Consider the following 22897-nt stretch of genomic DNA (forward strand, 5'->3'; position numbering starts at 1 on the left):
TAGGAAACATCAGAACTGAAGAGCGTTGAATTCTTGCAAACACACAACTCTCTGACTTTTTGCTTCAGTATAATTTATTTGCAGCCCATACGATTCAGTTTGGCGCTATGATTGTTCCAGAATGATGACAATTTCTCTGTCTTAAAATAGTTGTCAGATTTGTTTGCTGGACTAAATCTACCTGTTTTTACTGGTCATTAGAAGACACCTTCATTTGATGTATGCAATAATGGAGAAAATCCAGTCGTCGTTCAGTGTAAAAATGTGTTTAAAACCTTCATCTACAGCTCATATGAGGCTTCATATCACTTGAGCATCTTGCATAGTTACAGCCACTCGCTTTTAAAGCCTAATACTAATCCCTCTATTCAACGCACTTGTGTGTTTTGTGGCCCGTCTCACACGACGCAGACTTTAGGCGCCCTAATCTAGTGTCTCAGCATGCAAAAGCCCAAAATAGGGAGAGATGCTATCACTCGCCTACGTTTGATAACTAAACAAATACAAAGATGTATTTTCTGGCAGGGCAGATTGTCCCAGAAAGATGTTAGATTCCCTGAGCAGAATAGAATAGTTGAGTCGCACACAGTGTCCTACTTTTGACACTGATAAACCTCCTTTTGGTGCAGAAGAATGACATAAGCACACAAATACACACACAGTTCATACGCTGCCCAGGAAACCCACAGGTGTGATGTCAGAGATGTTTGGTAATTTCAGGATTTTTGGCAACCACTTTCTTCAAAATCAGAATGGGTAATGTCATAGTGCATAACAGTTAGACCCACTTAACTGGTCATCGCACCAAACAAATAGAGCAGCAGTGATTTGAATCCCAATCAATGCCAAAATGGCCTTTCACTCCATCAGGACTACAAGGCAATTGTTGGCTATTATGATGAGGCTCGAAATCCAGGGGGATAACCGACAAGACACATCACAGACGCTGGCTAGTTCCTCAATGGACAGACGCAGAAATGGGCACGTATCAAGAGAAACACATTTAACAAGGGAGTTTTTCACTCTGTAGAAACCACGGGCATAGGTTTGATTTTTGCAATGGTCTGGACATAAAAGCTGTTTGCAGAGACCCCCTGTAAGATGTGGCATCTGACTGCCATCTCAAGTCATTCAAAGCCTTTATGTAAAGTTATACAAAGTCTTATACAGTTATACAATGTGCTTTGTACTTTATATGTATTTACGATACCCTATGGAATTGTAGGCATTCTTTATCTATTCATCCTCTGTAGTATGGTAGATGGATCAGATAGATTTTGTTCTCTCATGGAAATGAAAATGCATGTTATAGATTTGTACAGTGGAACTGCGGTTGCTAATGCCTGCTGTTGTTGTCTGTTTAAAGTGTTTTTGTACTTCTGCATTAACTGCGAATCAGCGCCTGATTATCGGAAAAAAACATCTGTTGGCAGTCAAGCACAGAGGGAATCTGATTGAAGCAACATGCAAAATGCATCCTTCGCTCCTTGTTGTTTTTATTTAGTTCACAGAGCTTCTCACAACTCGATGCAGCTACAGCCTGTGGCGGCTGGTCAGGAGGGCACTGGGACACCAACCCCCTCATGAATAGGAATCTTCCATAAATAAGACTTTAAAGCAACATTATGTAACTTTTTTACCTTCAAGTATCAGCTCTGTCTCAGCCACTCTGCCCCCCATCACTTGTTTCTGCACTTTGTAGCTTCATTGAGACGGTAGGATCACAGCATACATAAATGTTTACTTCAACATACAAGTTTTAAACACATAAAATTGTTATGACGTCTGTAGTTAGCACCTACATTACTTCTGACAAACTGTTACAGGCCTGAGATTTGTAGTCACGACAGTGATGTTGCACTGACAAACTGTGAGGGGCCCAAATTCTGATTTCTGCATAATGTTGCTTTAAAGTGTGTAATAAAAATGAAGATTAAAAATGGTGTTTACTGTCTTAGTGATAAAGCAGGTGATGTTTGTGCAGCACGGGGTGCAAAAACACCACCTGAGTCTTGTACGCACTCTTTCACCACCCAAACCACATTTAGCAGACAGCGGGTGGCTCGTCATGGTACCTGGACCTGACAGATCATATCATGACCGAGGAAGACTGACAGGTTTTGGCTGACTGCCTGCAGTGACACCTCTTTATTTTGCGTTGCCTGGCTCCTTTTTCAAAAAATAATCAAGGCCGTAATGGGTTGACACAGGTTTGACTGATTTAAAGCATCTTTCTGGAAAGTTTGATGTCAAGGTGTTGTCAATCCTGGTCCCATATTCAACTTACACAAGTGTCATGTATACATTTTTACATGCCCCTACTACCTCGACCAAATTCTAAGCGTTTGGTCTGAGTATAATAACTACATCAGCAGTGAGGAGAACTGCACTGTAAGAAAATGAATGGTGGATTCATAAAAGTGTATCCATGATTCAACACCACAATGACCCCTCTCTCTTGATTGTGTTTCCCTACATCTCCTATTTTTATCCTCCCACACCAACACTCTGGAAAGCTGACCCCCCCCCCCCCCTATCTGCTGCCCTCCAAGAAGCACTCTGATCTGACAGCAGGGACACAGATTCTGACTCTGACAACTGGACCTGTCACTTCCAGACCTGGCTTGGTGTCTGAGACCCAGTATGCCAGAGCCGCGGGCTATCGCTGCCCCTCCATTGCTGCAGTCCGCCATAGAGACAGTGCTTCGCTCGGACGGGAGGGGATAACATGAATGGATGAAAGCATGAGATAATGGTGAAAAAGTGAGACAGTAAAGGCGAGAGACGGAGGATGCAGGACGAGAGGAGCGGCTGTTTTGACTGTTTTCAGCCCACGGGTAGCATGAGTCATACACACCTTATTCAATGCCACACATCCAATTCAGCCTCTCCACAGCGCCTGCTCTCTAATTGTTTTCTTTTTGCAGACAGATTACTGCAGCCTCAGTTGGTTTTGTGGGAGAAAGACGGTAACCTACAGTATAATTAAAACTGCAGATTTTTCATCTCGGAGACTGTGTTATCTAATTGAAACCATAAAAGGTCAAAGAACATTGAGCACTAAAGGAACCAGATTCTTAAATGTGCGTCTGGATGAGTCTCAATCATAAGGACATGCGATATCTAAAATGACTAATGCAAAAAGTACAGAGTTTAAACCTCTGTGGATATTTCACTCTAATATGTGTGCTTTCAAACTAAATGAATCTAATTAAATGTTGACTTTGGGGCATGCTGTCTGACTGTAATAGCTTTAAAGCATGATGTGGTGTACTGAATACTTTCAAACATTAAGTTGAGAGTTTTCAGACACTTTTTAAAGAGAACTTAGATGGAAATTAGATGGACTCTTCCTTCAGAGATTTGAAAGAAGCTCTTTGAGATTCATTAGTCCGAAAGGCAACTATGGATCTCTCTGCCACCAAACTGATTAAAATGAAAGCTCGGGAGGGATGCCAAACAGCTTCCTGTAAAAGTCCAGAAAGAGAGATCTGAGACAATACTGAGACAAATTTATAATGAGGAGTGACAAGGAGGTGGAAGTCACAGTCTTTCTGGAACGTGAGGTATTTTGACGCTGTCTCTCAGATGTCAAAAATGAAAAACTTTCTAATCGCATTTTTGAAATCGTGTGATGACCCCAACTTGGCTCAGTTACAGGACAGCATTGGATGGTATTGCACTATAGCAATATTGTGTCTCTTTTCTTGTTTTTGTTTTGTTTGTTTTATCTTTGTATGAGATGCAGAGAATCAGGTGAGTGGAAGAAGACGTAGGTGTCTCTACAGTGCTGGTAGACGCTGCGCATCGATGGCACAGCAACTACTGAAAATGAAGAGGCTGCTCTGCTGTAACTTTCTACTTGAGAGAGTACAGTGTTAATAATGATAAAACGTCTTTAGGAAGATCAGTGATCAGTCTCGAAATTGTTTAATCATATCATCCAAAACAAAATATCAACTCTCACCCTGATGATTAAGAAGCAGCAGAATGACATTAGGTGTATTTGCATAAGTGTCACTTCTCTCGAGGCTTGGATCTGATTCTCTTAGACGGCACACTGATGCTGTTTTAATCATTTACTTGTCGTTAATGAGTAGTTCCTGAATAACTCCTGAATTGAGGAGGTGGTGATGAGTCAGTGAACAGACGGGTAGATACTTTATTAATGAATCATAAGGTAGTGATTTGTTTATAATTAATTGACAACTTTCATAACGAGTTCCCCCTGATGAACTATATAGCCACTGAGCAGCACAACACTAGTAACAACTCTTCAGTTACTCATTACTTGATCATCACTTTCCCTTTTTGTGTCCCGTCAAGTAAAGTGGGCCATTATACTGAGATATCTATGAACTAATCATTACCTAATATTCACTAACATGGTATCTCCCATTGTGTTCTTTAGAAACTCATCATTATCTACAATACATCCTCAGTTCAGAGTTATTCAGGAACTAGTTATGAAAGATGTATTAATCACCTGGTCGTTGATTCCTTCCTCGCTTGTTACTAAGTAACTAGTTACAACTAATGTGTTTTCTTGACCGACACTCTGTGTTCACTCACCTCCACCTTGGAAATGTAACCTTGTTTTGTGTAGCTGGCCCCTGAGCAGCTCTGAGTAGAGGTGAAAACCACAGTTCTGGTTACGTAAACCAAACGGGACCAAACAACATATATACTGATATGGATGTATCTGTCACAGGCCAGTATGTGCCAGTTTTATCAGCTAACCAATATATCAGTCAGGCTCTAATGTACACTGTAAAAATATTGATGAAACTACTCCGCAGTTTATTATGTAATAGAGCTGAAGCAATGAACTGATCCGTCGATTAGATGATTAAGTAATTTGCCATTATTTGGATAGTCGATTAGATTTTAGAGGCACTTTTTTGAGCAAATGTGCCAAACACTTTCAGCCTCACAGTTAAGATGGTTTTCTGGTTTTCTGTATTTGAAATCACTGTGAACTTTTATCTCTAGGTTTTGAATTGTTGGTCAAACAAAAAAACAACAAGAATTTCACGTAAACTTTAAGAGTTTATGATGGGCATTTAAAAAAAAAAAAATCTGTAATAAAATGCATTGTTAGAACTCTGAAATTATGTATGTACTAGTTATCGTGTAAGCTAAGGTCCACTTGTGTCACCTACAACATGAACTAATGAGCACATCAGTAAGTCAGCATTGGGGACCGGTGTCCTTCTATCCACAACTCCATCTTTATTTTTGCTGTTTACTCAATACCGTCCCCACTACTCGGGACACCTCGACAGTGCTTCGGCAAACTCTTCAACAGTATTCGGGTGGGGTGTGTGACAGGGACCCCGCTCTACGCTGTTGCCTTGAAAACTTCCAGATTTAACTGGCAAAGCTCCAAAGTTTGAAGAGTGAGGCACTCAGGCAATTTCCCCTCCCCATGTGAACACTGTCTAATCATATCAGAGAGTTCCCAGCTCACCTCTGGTCCTTCTCCATCTGTCTGACACTGGATGTTATTATCACTATGATGACATGACTGTTGCAGTGCAGGCTACATTAAGTCATTAAAGCTGTGCAACAGTAGTCAAGCTCTGCAAACACTACTGCTGCATGCCAGCTTGAATAAACATCCCTGAGCGCTGGTGTGTTCAATGGCCCATGGTTCCTCCTTTACGTCAGTTTCATGGAGGGCTCTGATAATGGATCACACATCAACAGGACATTTAGGATCATGCCATTTTCCCCATTCAAACCTCAATTGACCACAGGCTGTCCTCCCCTGCCGCGTGATTGGCTAATAACGATAAAGTATGGACGTGTCGACACTCCGCACGGTGTTAGGATGGCGTCAAGGTCATTTGAGGGTAACTGAGAAAATATCTGTCCCATTCACGTTAACCCTCCCATACATAGTGATGCAGACCGCTTCGCATTTTTAATGGGCGCTATGTTAAAAAAAAACCCCAAACGCATCGGATCAATAATGTGCTGCAATCCTGTGGCCACGGCTCGTCTGTGTGAGGCTGAGGAGCAGTCAGAATAACTCCCGTTTCCTCAGTGCATCGCGATGTGAGGCGCTCTCCGGAATGATTGCACGTGTTAGCGCCTCAGAGTGACAATATCAACAACAGCCTCCGCAGCAGGCGGCCAGCCCTGCTGCAGGGTCACAGGCACAGCGCAACTTCCTGAGAGAACACTGACTGAAACCCTCCTGAACACAAAAAATGTGCAAACATGACGGATGTGAAACACTGCAGCACAATGCATGCAACAATATGTGACCGTGAAACTGTTCCTGAAATATATCACACAGTCCATCATTCCAGCTGCACAGTGATCGGTCTCTGCTAGAGCAGAGGGTTTCAAAGTGAGGGACCCAGCTGCTGGAGCTCGTGTGCAGGCTGCTCTGTGTCAAATCAACGCGCCGTGCATTAACCATTTAAAGGGCACTTTACCTGGTAGCTCAGCATGCTCTCGGGGTCGGTGACGGGCATGCTCGTGGCCTGCGGGATGACCTGCTCAGTGTTGACGGAGGGTAAAGGTGAGACTTCCTCAGGGAGCTGATCAGCCTCTCTCTCAGCGCAGTCCGAGGGACGATCAGGGGGAGCGGTCACGAGCTGGCGGCGGCGGCTACTTTTGCTCTCGCAGACATGTTGAGTGTAAACATCTCTTCCAGATGAGGGGGACGGTGAAAATGATCATTTTGTGAACCCACCCCCCCTCTGTGTTATTATGGTTTCCCGGCCGCGCTCCCTCCTCCTGCCTGCCTTGCCTGGCTGTAGGAGCAGGATGCAGAGAGCATCACCGCAGCCTCAGCCAATCAGAGCGCGGAGGCTCACAACGGGCTGCGACGCACTGCTGCTACCCAACACAATAAAGCCCAGACTATTATAAGCATATAGAGCCACGTCACTCTATAGGCTGTAACGTCCAGTTTGGGCAGCTGAAGTGCTGGACTGTGAGCACTGTGCACAACAAACAGTTCTGCTTTTACTTTTATTTGGTCACAATTTAGAGAAAACTTGTAAAAAAAAAGAAAAAAAAAAAAGCGTTAACTTAATGTGCAGTGATGCCCTGATGAGACACGTAAAATGTTTGTTTTTTTAAAAAAAAAACATTAATAAGACTATCACCGTTAATATTAACATCTCAAACACGTTTTTTTTGTGTGTGTCTTTAAGGCATGTATAAGTACTTATAAGACACATGCCAACAGTTTGCAGATGCTTAGGGATGTTGGGTTATGGGTGCAGATATGCATGTGCATGGGGACCAAAAATATTCAATTATGTTATATTGTCATTTTTTTGTTACTTTATTAGGGTTTAAACATACTTTATAATGCATTTATTAGCAGTTAATAATGTATTTTGTATCAGACTTTCTGTTAATGTAACTTGCTCTTTTCTGTACACGCGACATCTGTTTCATGTCTGTCCGTCCTGGAAGAGGGATCCCTCCTCTGTGGCCCTTCCTGAGGTTTCTTCCATTGCTTTTTTTTACCCTGTTAAAAGGTTGTTGTTTTTTTTTTACATCAACATGTGAAGTTTTTCCTCACGCGAATCGAGGGTCTAAGAGGATATTGTTCACTGTACAGATAGTGAACAGATAATATTTGCAGCTACCAGATCTAAAGTGAGAACAATGCCTTATGAAGATTGAAAATACCTTCAATGTGCACTTTTGAAAAATTTTTTTTTCTTATGATGGTGACGTGTTTATAATGATATTATTAACACTTACATAGTCTTATCAGTGTTAAGTAGATTGTTATAAGGACGTAAAGGGGCTTAATTACCTAAGTGTTACACAGACAATTCAAAAAATACTCCATTACACAGTGTCTTGAATAAAAGTAGAGACATTTTTTATAAGAAGTGCACACTTTAAAGCAACATTAAATACATCAAATGTTTTTTTTCTACATCTGATATCATACAATTTCTATAAGTTTATAGTAAGTATGCAGTCTATAATAACAAGTTTATTAAAAAATATTAGAGGCAAAGTTCATGTTCCATTTTTTCAGGCAGCTACATTAATGATTACAAACTGTGTCAGCAATCATAAACCTCTGAAAAGCAACACTTTTCAGAGGTTTATGTTAGCACTACAGTGCTCTGGTTACTTTCTACTCCTGAAAGAGTCTGTGTGTTGATATTGATGATGTTGTCCATTCATCCTACCGTTTATCAAGAGATAGTGATACTGACTTCAGTGGTAGTGAGCAGCGAGCACTCAAGATGAAGGAGAGAGCAGAGACATTATGGATCTGACTGATCCTGGAACACACATTCAAACCCGATAGAAGGCCTTGGTCGCCATCCTGTGGTCAGGGAAAGCATTGCACAAACACATGTAATCGAGTAGCCAAGTACATGATATGAAGCTCGTATGTACTACAGGCTTAATGTTGAAGATACATAACAAACAGTTTACGTCAAACGCCTGCAGATGGTCGCTTGGATTGACAAGGAAGCAAATATTAAACTGAGCAGCGGTGTTTGGCCCTCAGCATGAACTCCTCCTATCATACGAGACTGACCACCTGCCACTTTGTCAAACACTGAAGGGGATTTGGATCAGCAGCAAGGCTGCAATAAGACCCGTCCACACAGTTGGAGTATCGTTGCTGGCTTTATGGTTCCTGTGCATGTCGCCTACACGTGTAAGCCACACTGTGTGGCAGCGATAGCGTCAGATAAGTGATCCACTTTCTTCCACGCATGGCTGGAGGTGGAGGATTTGTTCATCCAGCCGCAGCGCGCGCGCGGCGTCCTGTTCCTCTGGGTACGGCTGTTATGGCAACTATAAACAACCAGTGGGAGCATGCAGCGAGCGAGCGAGTCTGCACAGGGTCACCTGGGAGGTGTGTATATTCATTGTTTTAACACGAAATGACATTTTTGTTTGAGGTGTGTTTAAGGAACAGTTCCCATGCGTGTGCGTGTGTGTGTGTGTGTGTGACCGCTGTCATAGGTGATACACAGAGTGGTTAGTCCGTAAATCAATGTATGTATGTGTGCAGCTTAGTTGTGTTTCTATACCATTACCTAAATGCTTTCATTAAATTTTTTTGCGCATGCGTATGTACTGTTTGTCTGTCCACGTGCGCGTCTTTCCGCACATGGGTATGTCAATGTAAAGCTATGACAGCCTCAGTCAGCTCTGTCCAGATTTAGATGCCTGCTTGGCCCAGTTTACATCCTCCAGTAGCTACACATTATCTATCTATCTATCTATCTATCTATCTATCTATCTATCTATCTATCTATCTATCTGCCTGTCTTTGTTCCCACAGAACTGTACACAGTTTGTAAATGAGCTGAAGAGAGAATTAAATAAAAGTAACAATGCAACAAATGCCAGGTGAGTGGATAGACATCTGCACATATAAATACACGCACGTACACACAGGCGCACGCACTTTATATTGAAATCTGATCAAGCGATATGTCTCAGTGTTACAGTCCACAGTGGCTCCAGCAGTGGAGGGGAGGTTGCGGCGCAGTATGCCAAGCCTGCCAGCGATCAAGCCAGACAGGCTAAAAACAGCCAAGGTTCTGGTGGAGAAAGCGCTGAAGGTGATGATGAGTGCAAGTCTCTGCTTATTCATCCACCATCCCCCTATGTGGTAGCATGCTGTTTGAATGTGTCTGTCTCTCCTCCACCCATTCACAGTTGAGGAAAGTGTTTTCAGTGCAGGGACCCTATCCTGTGATCCGTGCCGCCTTATGGGCCAGAGGGTGGGTGGAACGTCGCCTGCCCCGTCCTGTCCAGAGAGTACCTCATTGCCATGGCGATGAGGATGAGGATGGTGGTGATGGTGAGACAGTGGGTTCTTAAGAGGATAAAGTCCAAAGAGCTTCCATATCAGACATTCATTTTTAGGAGACATGCAGTGCTCAGGCGAAAAACACTGAAATCTCACTAGTCTCAAAGCCTGCAGTGTTAAATCTGTGTAGGTAAAGTGACTTTACAATTAAAAAAAAACAAACAGAGTAAACAGATTACAGAAGAAGACAAGTAAAATGGCCGTTCAAACAGAGGCACAGTATATATAGTCTCTGACCTGTCCAAAGTTTTTGTTGCAGGTAAAGTAAATTCATAATTTTTATAAAGTTGTCAAAACTTATTTTACAACTGAAATGTAATAGCCCACTTGGTAAATCCAAGGTAATCTGTTTACTGACTTTTTCAAAGAAAAGTCTACTTTTAAAATTTACAGTGTATGGGAAGAAAAACAGCTATTCAAAATGACTGAGATACTGAGAGGATTTTAAAGCTCCCATGATGTAAAAACATTTCATGATTTAAATGAATAAAGTGGGTCTAGCTTTTACATAAATACTGTTGATCAAATTGCTCAATCAGCAGAGTAATGCACACAGCCCATATTCAGAAACTGTGCCTTTAAACGAGTCATCAGGACTTCTGTGAGGTTGTGATATGAATTGTAGGTGTCACTTCACTCAGCACGGCCGTGGTTGCAAAAACACAGACAGAGCTGATGCGAAACATCGTAGGTTATGCCTGCTCAGGCCTTTGAGAACAGACCAATCAGAGCAGACTGGGCTTTTTCGAGGAGGGGGTCCTTAAAAGGACACGAAAACGGAGCGTTCAGATAGAGGGTGAATAAAGGTGCTGCAATAATGAGAAAGTATGAGGAAAATAATAACATTAAAGCATGTAAACATTTTCCAGGTAAACACCCAAAATTAAATTATGAACCTGAAAAGAGCATAATATGGGATCTTTAATGCACTTTAAACATTAAACAAATTATTCTCCTGTTTTACAACTAAATTATTTTTCTCCAGTCATCAGTAGTCTGTCTGCTAAGTCCATTCAGTATTTAAAATTTTGTCTACAAGAGTAGGTGATATTATACTGTCAAAGCTTAAAGTGGTGGAGGGGTTAGTGTAAACGTAGTTGGAGCACGAGTCTAAAGGATCCCCCTACAGCTGATAAATGATGCATTTTGTACATCACTACAGACCCCTACCCATCTAACACACATGCTAGCCTTCATGCACACACACACACACACACACACACACACACACACACACACACACACACACACACACACACTCAGTTTCCTTGTCTCTTTACAGAGAGAGTGGATGAAGGCGAGAAAGCGGAGAACCTTGATGACATGTATGACCTCATGGTAAGACAAAGTGATCGGACATGACACTGAGATCTTGCATGGTCCGTGAGTACTTGAATGTGCTGTCACTGTTACTTTCACTTCACTTTTCCTGAACCGTTTCTAGTCTCGCCTGGTGCGAAATGAAACAACGCATTTCTACTGGACGACACGTCGGGATGACATAGATGGTCGCTCCTTACGCCATGACCAGATGATTAATCACTATGCAAATGCAGGATCGTTCACCACCAAGGTCTCTTCTTTTAAAGAATGCCTAATGATTGACCTGCTAGAATGCAAGTTGCTCAGTCACGCTAATGTATATATATTGGTTTTTTTCAGGTGGGGCTCTGCTTGAACCTGCGTAACCTCCAGTGGTTTGATACAGCAGATCCTGACACCTTCTTCCCAAGATGCTACAGGCTCGGGGCAGAGGATGAAAAGCAGGCATTCATAGGTCTGCTGTATGAATCTTTTGACCAAACCTTATCAAAGATGACATAGAGGAAGAAATATAAAGATCATATCTGGATAAGAATTTTGTGTAAATGGGGTTTATAAGTGAACTTGTTCCACCCCACTGTCTTATATAACAAATTAAATCATGTTCTGTTTTATTTGCCATGACATTGAAGAGGATTTCAGGAGGACAGCATGCACCAGCCTGCTGCAGCATGTAGTTGAGACAAGTAGATGGAGGAGAGATGGAGTGGAGGGTGAGGAAGCCAAAAACTGTGTCTCTGATGGTAACAGATGAAATATGAAGGAAAGACGAACCTTTGAGGATTATGACCAGGCTATGATATAAAGTGCGGGACAATGAGAATGTAACACATTCGATAATATCCATCTTATTTTCTCTCTACAGAGTTGGATAAAGTGGAGCATCAGATTATTGGTCCGGGAATGATCGACATTGCTTTACACGTGTGTCGAGAGTTTCTCAGCGTTTTAGAGCACGGGGACATTGATGTGACGGTAGAAACACCCCCCTCAGTGGAGGAACAGCAGTGGGAAGAGTTTCTGCAAGACTATTACAGGGTCGTGCAGTGAGTATCTTTTCTGTGAGCTTCCAAGCTATGCTAGAACAATCCCTCTTTGTTCAAATTTACCTGCACTACAGCTAGACCAAGTCAGCTTATTCAAGGTTTACCATGCAGGATTTGAAAAACACACAATTCAAAGTTGCTCTCACCTGCCTTACAGAGAGCACAGAAGAAGGCGGTAGTGGTTTAACGAGTTAAGTGAACAAAGAGAGGAACGGTGTTAGTGAGAACAAAGCAGTGAATCAAGGAAATACCTTGTGTGTGTATCTAAGCACCACCCTCGGTCAAACAGAAATTTAGACCTTCAACTCTTTATGACAGACCTGACCTTGCATTGCTATCAGGTGGGGGTACACGAGTGTAATGAGATCTTGTTAGGTGAAGCATTATGTATAGTAGGCCTATGTATACACTACTGACAATAAGTTAGGGATATTGTTATTTACATGAGTGCTTTTCCTATTTGGTCTGAATTTTAATGAAATAAGTAAAAGTTCCCTTTGATATTACTAATAATGAATGAGAAGAAACACCATTTTCATTAGTTTAATATTTATTTTGTTCTATTTTTAAAAAACTAAGAAGGCTCGACACAACATGAAACTTTGCTTGTAGTATCACCAGGGTCTCTACACATGAACACGAGCATTGAGAACATTGTTTGTGTACGCAGAGTTTTCTAAAAAGAAAGTTTTTGAAAACTCACATTAGCAGTTGTTTTTCCACTCGCCGCCGTCATGCCAGTCGAGTGGCGTAACATGAAGGACAGTTAAGGTGGAACACTCCTAAAGCTTAGTTCCATATAAATGCCCGGATAATTCATTGTTTTGTCGTTAGCAAAAAACAATATTGTCCTTGAAGTTGAAAAAGGAGCCTCATATAAGAAACAATACTAAAATCAAAAGCCGGAAAAGTCACGTGAGATCTCGCGTGGATAGTTATTGCTGGAAGACAGAAGCATTCCACCTTACACCCACCTCCATGTAACGGCGCATTCAGAAATCGATACTTCTCGGAAAACACAACAACTCTGTGTACACAAACAATGTTCTCAATGCTCGAGTTCATGTGTAGAGACCCTGGTGATACGAGCAAAGTTTCATGTTGTGTCGAGCCTTCTTAGTGTTTTAAAAATAGCAATTTTGATGCTAATATAGTATTTGCCCCTAGCCCTCTATTGAAAATGGTTTTGACCCGAAAAAGAAAATACAGTCAATCTTAAAAGTGGCGCTTTCATCGTAATTATGCTTTTAAAGGAACGTTTGACTCGGGTACATTCACAAAAAGACCCTAGGTTGTATTTTGGCGAGAGTTTCACTTTAACAAACCTAATCTGTGAGTGTGATGTTTGTGTGCAGTGAAGGTGCATCGATCAGGGGTTGCAGTGGGTTTGTGGAGCGCTGCCAGGCCATGTTAATCAGACTGCAGGAGGTTTGCCCCCAGCTGGACACAGATGGACTGAATAACATCTGGATCATTAAACCAGGTGCCAAGTCAAGAGGACGAGGTGAGTCCTTTAATTGAAATAATGAAAAGATCATATTGATATAATACTCAAATGTATTTATCCTTAAATTCATCTCTATTTTGTCTATACACTGAATACTGAAACAATGTGAAATATGTTGTTTTGTGTTTTAAATGTTATGGTTGCAACGTGAGGTTTGACCTATGGGTGTCAGTACCTAGAAATACCCCTAAGTTTCATTATGATGAAAGACTGTTGGCCATCAGAAAAAACGAATCTGCCCCAGTCAACGCTGCAGTTTTGCTTGTTTGTGTAAGACAGCTTGGCTGCTTTTGGTCTTTCCCATGTCACACCAACCCACCAGGTATCATGTGTATGGATCGCCTGGAAGAGATTTTGGCACTCGTGGACAGCGACAGAGCCCTGACCAAAGAGAGTAAGTGGGTGGTTCAGAAATACCTGGAACGTCCTCTGTTGATCCATGGCACAAAGTTTGACCTCCGTCAGTGGTTCCTCGTCACCGACTGGAATCCTCTCACTGTCTGGTTCTACAGAGAGTGCTACCTGAGGTTCTCCACTCAGCCCTACTCAACAAAAACTCTGCACAGGTTAGACAAAAGATACAAACTGTACGCTTTTTTTTATTTATTATTCAACGCACATTTCATGTTCTTTTTTTTTCTCAGTTCAGTCCACCTCTGCAACAACTCCATCCAGAAGCACTTCCAGCCGGCCCATGACCGCCATCCAGGAGTGCCTGAGGACAACATGTGGTCCTGCTCTCAGTTCAGGGCTTTTCTGCAACAGCAGGGCCGTGGGGCAGAGTGGGAGTCGGTGGTGGTCTCGGGTATGCAGCAGGCGGTGGTCCGTGCCCTCCAGACAGCCCAGGACCTGGTGGAGCCGCGCAAGGCAAGCTTTGAGCTCTACGGAGCTGACTTTATGCTAGGCAGAGATCTGAGGCCGTGGCTTCTGGAAATCAATGCCAGTCCGACTATGGCCTGTTCCACCACTGTGACTGCTCGCCTCTGCCCCGCCGTGCAGCTGGACACACTGAGGGTTGTGCTCGACCGACGGACTGATGCGAGTGCTTACACAGGAGGCTTCCAGCTAATCTACAAACAGGTTGGATATCTTCACACAGCATGCCTAGAGGCAAAATGAGTTCTTCTCGAAGGGAATTACCCTGAAAAGTAGATGCTAAAACAAATGTTTGTTTTGTTTGTATTTTAACGTATCCCCCTCCCAGGCTGCAGTTGAAGTTCCTCAGTATGTGGGAGTCAACCTGCTGGTAGAGGGAGCCCCCATAAGGAGATCCAGACCTCTTCATAGACAAACTGTGTTTTCTAACCCGTCTCTCACCATCCAGTTTCCTTCAGACCAGTCATCATCACAAGACAAAGAAACTTCACATAAACCATCGCGTCAGAATCCCTCCACAGTCTCTTTTCATGTTTCAGGTAAGGAGAACCGAGCTGTGGGAGAGAAAAAGAGGCAGCTCACGTTGACATCTCCTAAGAGGGAACACGAGGGGAGAACAGAAGTTCAGAATAGGTCCTGTGTTCGCAGGTCCTGTCGCAGTCTGGCATCTGAACAGACTCTGGCAACACACACTGAACCTCAAAGGAAAGCACGACGCTTTGGTATGAGCCTCGGTGCCAACGGGGTGACTCTGGTCCCACGGAGCCTTTCCTTTGCCCTCAGCCCCCCTCCCAGCACGTCAGATTGTAAATCTACACCCAGCACAGGCCATAGGTCACACATCTCCAGACCCTTTCTTCCCCAGACGGCTTTGGAGCCGCAACACAGGACTTCTGCTGGGGTCTTTCCTTCACTCCGGGGTCCCCTTCCTACCCTGGAGGTCTTAAGCTTACGACCAAACATTGTGGTAGGAACCATTGCCTGTCAGAACCCAAACGTTTCCTCTCATCCAAGCATCCCCAGGCATCAGTTTTTCCTCTGTTCTCAAAGGCAGAGCGTGGCCAAACACAAAGGAGGAACATAGACAGTAGTGGTGTCCATTGTTGAGAAGATTAAAGCATGTAAGGTTTCGTCAGCCACAACATTGTTATTCATTTCTATTATAATATGCTGGAGGCTAATGAGCAACATAACTGCCCTCTCATATTAGTGGTTGAACACACTATGTGTAGAATTTGAATGTGATTGTAGTCGATCTGTCCAATGAGAAAATCATGGTGAAGTCAGGGGTGTGTCCTGCTTTTTTTTTGACTGAGGTGGCCCAAGGGTGGCACTGATTACCACTTTAATTACCAACATTACAGTTTCTTACATTCCAGTTGGCAATCACAACACAACACACTGGGACCAATCAGATTTAATGGATGACTGATGCTGCCCCAGGGTTAGAGTTAACATCACTTCATCCATGACATGACATGCCACTGGGTGAAGTGAGACACACATCATTCACATACAGTAAGAGCTATAAATATGAAACAGTACAATTTCATTTGTTTCAGTGGTAAATTTTATCTTCTTTAGCTGACTAGAATCTGAATATATGTTTAAGTTTTATGGTGATTTTGATGAATGTACGAGCACTCAGTATTCTGTTGAAGTTAATCTGTGTTTAAACAATCAAACAAATACACTTAATTAAAATAAACAATGTAATAGTGAAATGATCCCTGGTTTCATGTTTTGCAGAATTATCAGCTTTATTTTGACATTATGCCAAATCACCAGCAGGTGGCAGTAAAGGTTCACTGACCTTACTGCAAGTCAATGCCAAAGACTTTCAGGAGGGGTGTTCTAATATAGAAGAGTTGGCAGTCCTTATCCAGATGTTGGCACATCTTAAGCAACACCTAAACCAGGTGCTGCTGAAGTTTGGTCTTACATAAACAAGTGGAAATGTAAAAGTAGCTTGTTAAACTGAACATGTTTTGGAAACACAACTCAGGCATAGTCCAGGATAAAGACAGGGTTGACCACCGCCTGGTTAACAGACCCCCTGAATGATTGAGACGCAGTCGAAAGACACATTTTTGAACAGATGATTTGATCTTTTGTTATCAATTTCTTTTAGAGGACTAAATACGTCTGTGTGTTTTCCTGAGCTAGACTGATAAACAACTGAAATTGGCAAACTGAAAGAGAATTCTTATGGCAGTGTTTTGCTCTTAATTGGTCAGATTGACAGGAATAGAAACAGACAGGAAACAGTGAGGGAGGAGGAGATGGGTGCGACATGCAACAAAGGTCAGGCTGGAGATGTGGCATGCATCTTAACCACAAGGCCTCCGGGACCCGGCTACAGAGATGAGTGCTGGCGGAAATTATAGAAGCATAGAAAAATGTTAAACTGGCTGAAATAATGTGCATCAGCTACATCTTTACAATCAGCATACAAGTGGAATCTCATGACAAGCAGTAACACGTGGAGCTCCTCCTTAAACAAATGAATGGAAATGAACTTAAAGATAATCTGTTAAGGAGGAACCAGTGACATTTAGGGTGCGGGTCATGGACTTTAGACCTCAGTTTATACAAACAGAGCAGATATCGAATGAATCAACACTGTCGCAGCTCTGAGAAGATAGTGGACACTTTAATGATGTGTGGCCGTAGAGACGAACACATTGACGTCTGAGGCACAAATAAAGCTTGATGATTACACTGTAACACTGGTTGACTAATGATTGTGCAATGCTATCCAGGATGTAGAGATAAGAAGCATTTGTTTCGATTCATGCATCTACATGTTTTGACATAACTCTGGTCACTGCAGGAAGTATTGAGATCTTTTTATTATAGGTGCTGTATGTAGTGTTGGGGAAGACATTTTAGTTAGAGGAATACGGTTCATTAATTCAGTTTCATGACTGATAGAGCAGAATCAACAAACTGTCATCACAGGACAACACAATTTCAAACTGTTTTTACTGGGTTTATACTTGCAGGACCCTCGTAAGAAGCCATCTTTCTAGCTTCAAACGGCATTCTGGGGATGTTATTCCCCTCTGAGGACTGCTTGTTTATTCAGTTAAAAACATACAATATATCAAATACAAATGTCAGGGTTTGTACTATTACCTTATCAATTATTCTTAATATTGCAAATGTTACCTTTATGAGTTTGAATTTCTTCTCCAAAACTACATAATGCCCCTCTTAAAAACACTTTAATACAGGTTTGAAGTCTTTCATTCAGAATGTTAGCCAAGCAAAAGGACGTAAGCACGATCAATAAACGTTACTAGAAGTATGAGAGCAGGGTTAGCACTCCTTACGCAGCCAAAATGGGCTCTTCAGTAGTTACACGGAGATGATTAGGTTTATAATTAGCGCACCTCATAATAACATCATCAATAAATGGACAGTAAATTAATCTTAAGTTTATAGTTATTTCACTATAAGCAAACTCTGAAATGCTTTTAAAGCAACTTATTAAGTGGTTTGTTTTTTGTATAGTTGCAGCTGATGCTTGTAAAGTTAAGTAAATGGGCAGGTTTGGTGAGAAACTGAATACATGTAACAGGAACAGAGAAAAAGATGAATCAGATTACAGATACACTGAGTAAAAAAGATGATTATCAATAGGATTACAATTTCAAAATAAAGAATGATACTGCTCATTCTTTTCTCTAGTTTTTATTTGCATCTGGTTTGGAATCCAAAAGTGATGAGACTACTGACTAAAATGTTTAACAGGTGATTAGTTTATTAGTTACTGTTTTGGATTTTTTATTTTAAAGTAACCCTGCAAACCCTGTAAATAAATACTGTATTATGTTTATATACTGTATACTGTTACCACTAAATGTATACATTTTTATACCATTGGCTGGTTTAATGCACCGTGTACCAATGCATTATATTTCATATAATCGTTATAAGGCTTTTTATCTATTTATTGCAGAGTTGAAAAAAATCATTAAATAAACTACATAATAAAATTCAGGAACTCAATTAAAGCCCAAGTACCTAAAAGCTGTACTTAAATACAGTACTCGAGTAAATGTACTGAACACTGAATCATACAGCCAACATGTCTCCCTGTCAAGGCTGCTCGACACGATGCAGATGGATCCAGATTTTTTTCCTCGGGAGATTAACTGAAACTGTTTACACTCGTGTGTGTTCACTTGTTGTTGTATTGGTAGGCACAGACGGTTCACCAGCAGGAGAGGCTGGCTACAGATCTGCCATTACATAAGTGTTCCCGGTGACACGAGTGTTGTGACGCTGTAAAAGAGCTAAAAACTGAACGGGTTGCATTTCACTGCTACAACTCTCTCCCTCTCCTTCATAAACACATAGTCAAAGCCATTTTCCACAGGAAAAAAAATACTTTATTAATACACTTATATAATGTATGTCAACATTTATAGACAAAATATGTACATCAAACATCTTTCATGTAGGTCCCAAAATATAAAATCTCAAGTACCTCTTTCTATAGAAAACTAGTCTTCTGGTAAAACTTTTACATTCACTTCTCTCCACCTCGCTCCTTTGACTCCAGTATTCATACGCAAGTACAGAGAATAAACGTCTGAGCTTTAATCAGCTTTTCACAAGGCAACAGCAAGAACAAACACCAGGTTTGACTTGAGCAGAAACAGATGTTGAGTATGCAGACCAGGTCCAGCACAGTGCTACAGTATGTACACAGTTTCTGAGTACAATTGTCCGCACTCTTGTCCACCTTCTATGTCTCCGGACGGACAGAGTGCGAGAACAGGTATCAAAAATAGAAATGTACAAGAAGTCTATGAACAATAATTACAGAAAATCCATCTAAGCTGTCTGTTAATGAAAAACGAGACTTCTCATTCAGTGTGGTCATGTGGTGGCCCATTCCTTCATCCGTTCATCGGGTGTACCCTTACTCTTGTCTGTTAATGGTGCCAGTCATCATAGTGTCTGGTTCGAAGGGTATTTTCAGTGATGGCAAAGGTGACCTACAGGACATAGGCGACAAACTTGGGTGATTTATAACCGCTAACATCTGAGGCAAGTACAAAGATGGCGTGTCTCTATTGCAACAGCTACAAAGTGAGATGCATCAGTGTCATCTGCATTTAGACTTTAACAGCAGCGTCTAAAACTTCCTTTACATTCAAGTGTGTGTGTGTGTGTGTGTGTGTGTGTGTGTGTGTGTGTGTGTGTGTGTGTGTGTGTTGGGCAGGTCCGGTTTATATGATACATTTGCACTGAGTAATACCACTGAACATTCAACTAGAGCTTTGCATCGTCCCAGTGTGGATGGATGCTGCTCTCCTCTCCATCTCCTCTTGATCATTTCTACAAGTTCTGTTGTTTGATGTTTTGACCTCAAGGTGGAGGAACCGAGGATAAGGGATGGATTACGGAACCAGTTCATGTTTCTCATCCCGACTACTGGCTCTGCTCCATGTTTCTCTGATCTCTCAGTCTTTGGTTTCCAGGTTGAGGGGTGGTACCTGCTTTAGTGCCTGAAGAAGGGCGGGGGAGTCCATGGGGGTTTGAGATATGGTTGGGGCTGGAGAGCCTCCCCTGGGAGACATCACTAGCTGAGGTGGAGGCGGTCTTTCGCTGGACATGGTGGGTGAGGAGCCTCCCATGCCTGGGTACAGCATGGGCACGGCTCCGGGGTACCAGCATTTCTCTAGCATGGGCAGGTAGGCTGCAGCAGAAGGTGGAATGAGGTAGAAAGGCATGCAGAGGGGATGTGGAGGAGGAGGTGGATGGTTGGGGGAGACGCTCATGTAGCTACCATAGCCGCTGGAGGACGATGATGATTCTCCACCTGAGAGCAGTTCATCCTCAGACGACTCCACCCGGGGTCGCTTGTGGCGCGGCTCATCATCCTCCCTCTTGATGCCGGAGCTCTGCCTCTCGCCCAGCGCCCGCTTCAGCTGGCTCTCCTGACCGTAGTAATCTGGACGCCCCTGCTGTGCCCCAGACTCCGTCTTCTCCAGCTCCCCACCATAGCCGCTGTCTGTGTCCGTATCACTGCCGCTCTGTTCGCTGCTCGTTGGGGCGTACGCCCGCTGGATGACAGGCACGCAGTTCCTCCCGTAGCCCTCGCTGGGTTTAGGGGGTAAGCTGGTGGGCATCTCCTTGTGAGGTTGGTGCTGGTGGTAGGAGGGGATCTCCTCGGTTGGAGGGCTGAGAGGGGTGCGGGGTCGGCTCGGACTTTGCAGGACCTCTGCAGCCAACTTGTGCAGGTGGTTGATGACGTGGGACGGCGCGAAGTCTCCCTCAGTCTCGTGATTGGCTAGATACTGAAGAATCTCCTTGGCACACACGTGAAAACCAGAGCGGAACATCTCCTCTGACTTCTCCTGGCTGACGGCAGGTTGTTCTGTGAACACAATAAGACAACAAAGGTCAGAAAAATTTGACCTGGGCGACTCTTTACCTCTTCCCCGACAGCTAGAGCTATTTTTAAAAGTCACTTATTTGCCTGTGGCTCTGCACAATCCTGTCATTGTGTATTCATCTCGGCCATTTGCATTCTGTCAAACAAAACCACCCTGCTCCACCATGGCCCCCCCCCACACCACACACACGTTTATGTCATTGTGAGTTCATCTCGGCTCACCGATTTGCATGCCGTTCTGGAGGGCGAGGATCTTCTGCTGCTGCTGCTCCAGTAGAGAGGTGAGGGCTTTCACGTGCTTGAGCGTCAGCTCCAAAACCACAGCCTTCTCCAGATGGCCCAGAGTCTGTAGGAAACACACACAGTCAGCACATCCTCTCCTCTTATATAACACACAGAGAATCAGCTTTAGCACGTCCCATCACCACAACAGGACAGCAGGGACCATGAGGGCAACAATTATCCATGAGGGATATAATATTCTGTCTGGAATATTAATTATATCACATTTTTTTATTCAAGTGATTTTTTTTTGACACACGACAGAGGACACCTCCTCTCCAGCTGACGCACTCAGCTCATGTGATGTAATACCCCTGAATAGCCACTCGATGGTGCATGCCACTCAACACACAGTGAATCCCATCATCCCTCCCTCCCGTCTTCCTCCCTCCCTTCCTTCCTCCCAGCTCCAGCATGAACTCACCGTGAGTTTTAGGTGCTCCGGTAATAAATCTTTCAGCTGAGCGATGCACTCGTTTATCCGGTCACGCCTCTTCTTCTCAATCAGTCTGTGAGGCAGCTTGTAGGTCTCCTGCAAACAACGAAACAGCAACTGTTGGGTTAATTCAGCCGAGCTCTTTAGGATCCCAGCGATAGGGAGGACTCCAGGAGTTATGTCATAGCAAATTAGGTCAACCATTTATGGCACTGGAGGACAACCGCCAGCCTGATTCCTCATCGCGCCTTCATAAAAAAGCTCTACGGTGATAAGTTATAACAGGGAGCGAAATAGAAACTGACCTTGCTCTCCTCTCCTCTTTTCATCCCTCTCCTGGGTTTATAAACATACATCGGGAAATCCATCCTGGAGGAAAAAAATAAAGAGAGAGAATAACAGTGAGCTTTGTGAAAATAATACAGAGCGGTTAGTAGAACAAGTGCGTTTGAGGAAGAGAGCTGGTGAGAGCGGTTTTTTTTTTTTCTCAAAGTCGAACTTACCCCTGCACGTCTGTCAGGTCCGCCTGGTGTTTGGACAGAGGAGGTGGCTGCGCGCTCGGAATTCGCTCCATTCTCTCTCTCTCTCTCTTTTTTTAAATTCCAAAAACGCAGTCAAAGTCAAAGTCGAGGTACTTTTTTTCCCAGTGCGGTCACATAAAATTACGCATGGATTTACGCGCAAAAAGTTGTCAAGCAGCAGTTAGTGATATGCACTAAAATGCTTCCAAAAATCTCTGTCGCTCTTACAAAGTCTTGCTGAGGAGACAAAACAATGTATTTTCGGTGTTGTGGTTTAAAGTAAGTCCCTGCGATTCTCCACGCCGTCTCGTCCCGCCGCTTGAAGGAAGGCAACCCTCTTGGTGGCGCGTTGGGAAAGTAGGGGAGGACAGAGCGACGAGTTAAATAAACCCTCTGACTCTCCGCTCAGCCTGACCTACCTCTGTCACATGAGGCTCACGTGTTAAACGGCGCTGTATCCTCGGCGGAGGGACTGCCCACTTTCGGCCGATAAGCAGCCTCAGTGGGCGGGAGGATGCTGACGTCAGAGCAGGGGGGGCGGCGCCAGTCGGATCCCGTGTACCACCATGCTGAAGTGTATGGAAACAAGGCTGAGCTCGACACGGCGCAGGGAACGTGCTGGCAGAGGGACCCGTGCAGCAGCTCAACAGGCCCGGGGCACGAGAGGC

The 22897-nt window shown here is 43.2% G+C and overlaps 3 protein-coding genes across 5 annotated transcripts in view; 1 reads left to right on the forward strand and 2 right to left on the reverse strand.

The window, feature by feature from the left end:
- slc4a8 (solute carrier family 4 member 8) overlaps positions 1–6794 on the reverse strand; it is a 34373-nt gene extending 27579 nt beyond the window's left edge. The window contains exon 1 of the mRNA XM_030419428.1: positions 6447–6794. Coding sequence (XP_030275288.1) covers positions 6447–6485 — 39 coding nt within the window. The 5' untranslated portion in view covers positions 6486–6794. The remainder of the gene's footprint in view (positions 1–6446) is intronic.
- A 1581-nt stretch (positions 6795–8375) lies between these two features.
- On the forward strand, positions 8376–16305 carry ttll3 (tubulin tyrosine ligase-like family, member 3). Of its 3 annotated transcripts, XM_030418676.1 has the most exons (14): positions 8376–8860; positions 9293–9360; positions 9454–9575; positions 9673–9817; positions 11109–11164; positions 11271–11399; positions 11489–11603; positions 11782–11862; positions 12015–12195; positions 13551–13699; positions 14025–14268; positions 14347–14782; positions 14907–15117; positions 15227–15447. In XM_030418676.1, the coding sequence occupies exons 2-14, from the start codon at positions 9345–9347 to the stop codon at positions 15304–15306; spliced, it is 1965 nt and encodes a 654-aa protein (XP_030274536.1). In that variant the 5' UTR covers positions 8376–8860; positions 9293–9344; the 3' UTR covers positions 15307–15447. The 3 variants fall into 3 exon arrangements, with proteins under 3 accessions (XP_030274536.1, XP_030274534.1, XP_030274535.1); XM_030418674.1 differs by having other exon boundaries at positions 14907–16305; XM_030418675.1 differs by lacking the exon at positions 11782–11862 and having other exon boundaries at positions 14907–16305.
- A 2647-nt stretch (positions 16306–18952) lies between these two features.
- Positions 18953–22678, reverse strand: LOC115583703 (class E basic helix-loop-helix protein 40-like). The gene is made up of 5 exons (XM_030420831.1): positions 22212–22678; positions 22014–22077; positions 21697–21804; positions 21213–21336; positions 18953–20972 (listed from the first exon to the last, which is right to left on the reverse strand). The coding sequence occupies exons 1-5, from the start codon at positions 22280–22282 to the stop codon at positions 20056–20058; spliced, it is 1284 nt and encodes a 427-aa protein (XP_030276691.1). The 5' UTR covers positions 22283–22678; the 3' UTR covers positions 18953–20055.
- Positions 22679–22897: the final 219 nt, after the last annotated feature.

The sequence above is a fragment of the Sparus aurata genome, chromosome 6 (assembly GCF_900880675.1).
Source record: "Sparus aurata chromosome 6, fSpaAur1.1, whole genome shotgun sequence".
NCBI lineage: Eukaryota > Metazoa > Chordata > Actinopteri > Spariformes > Sparidae > Sparus > Sparus aurata.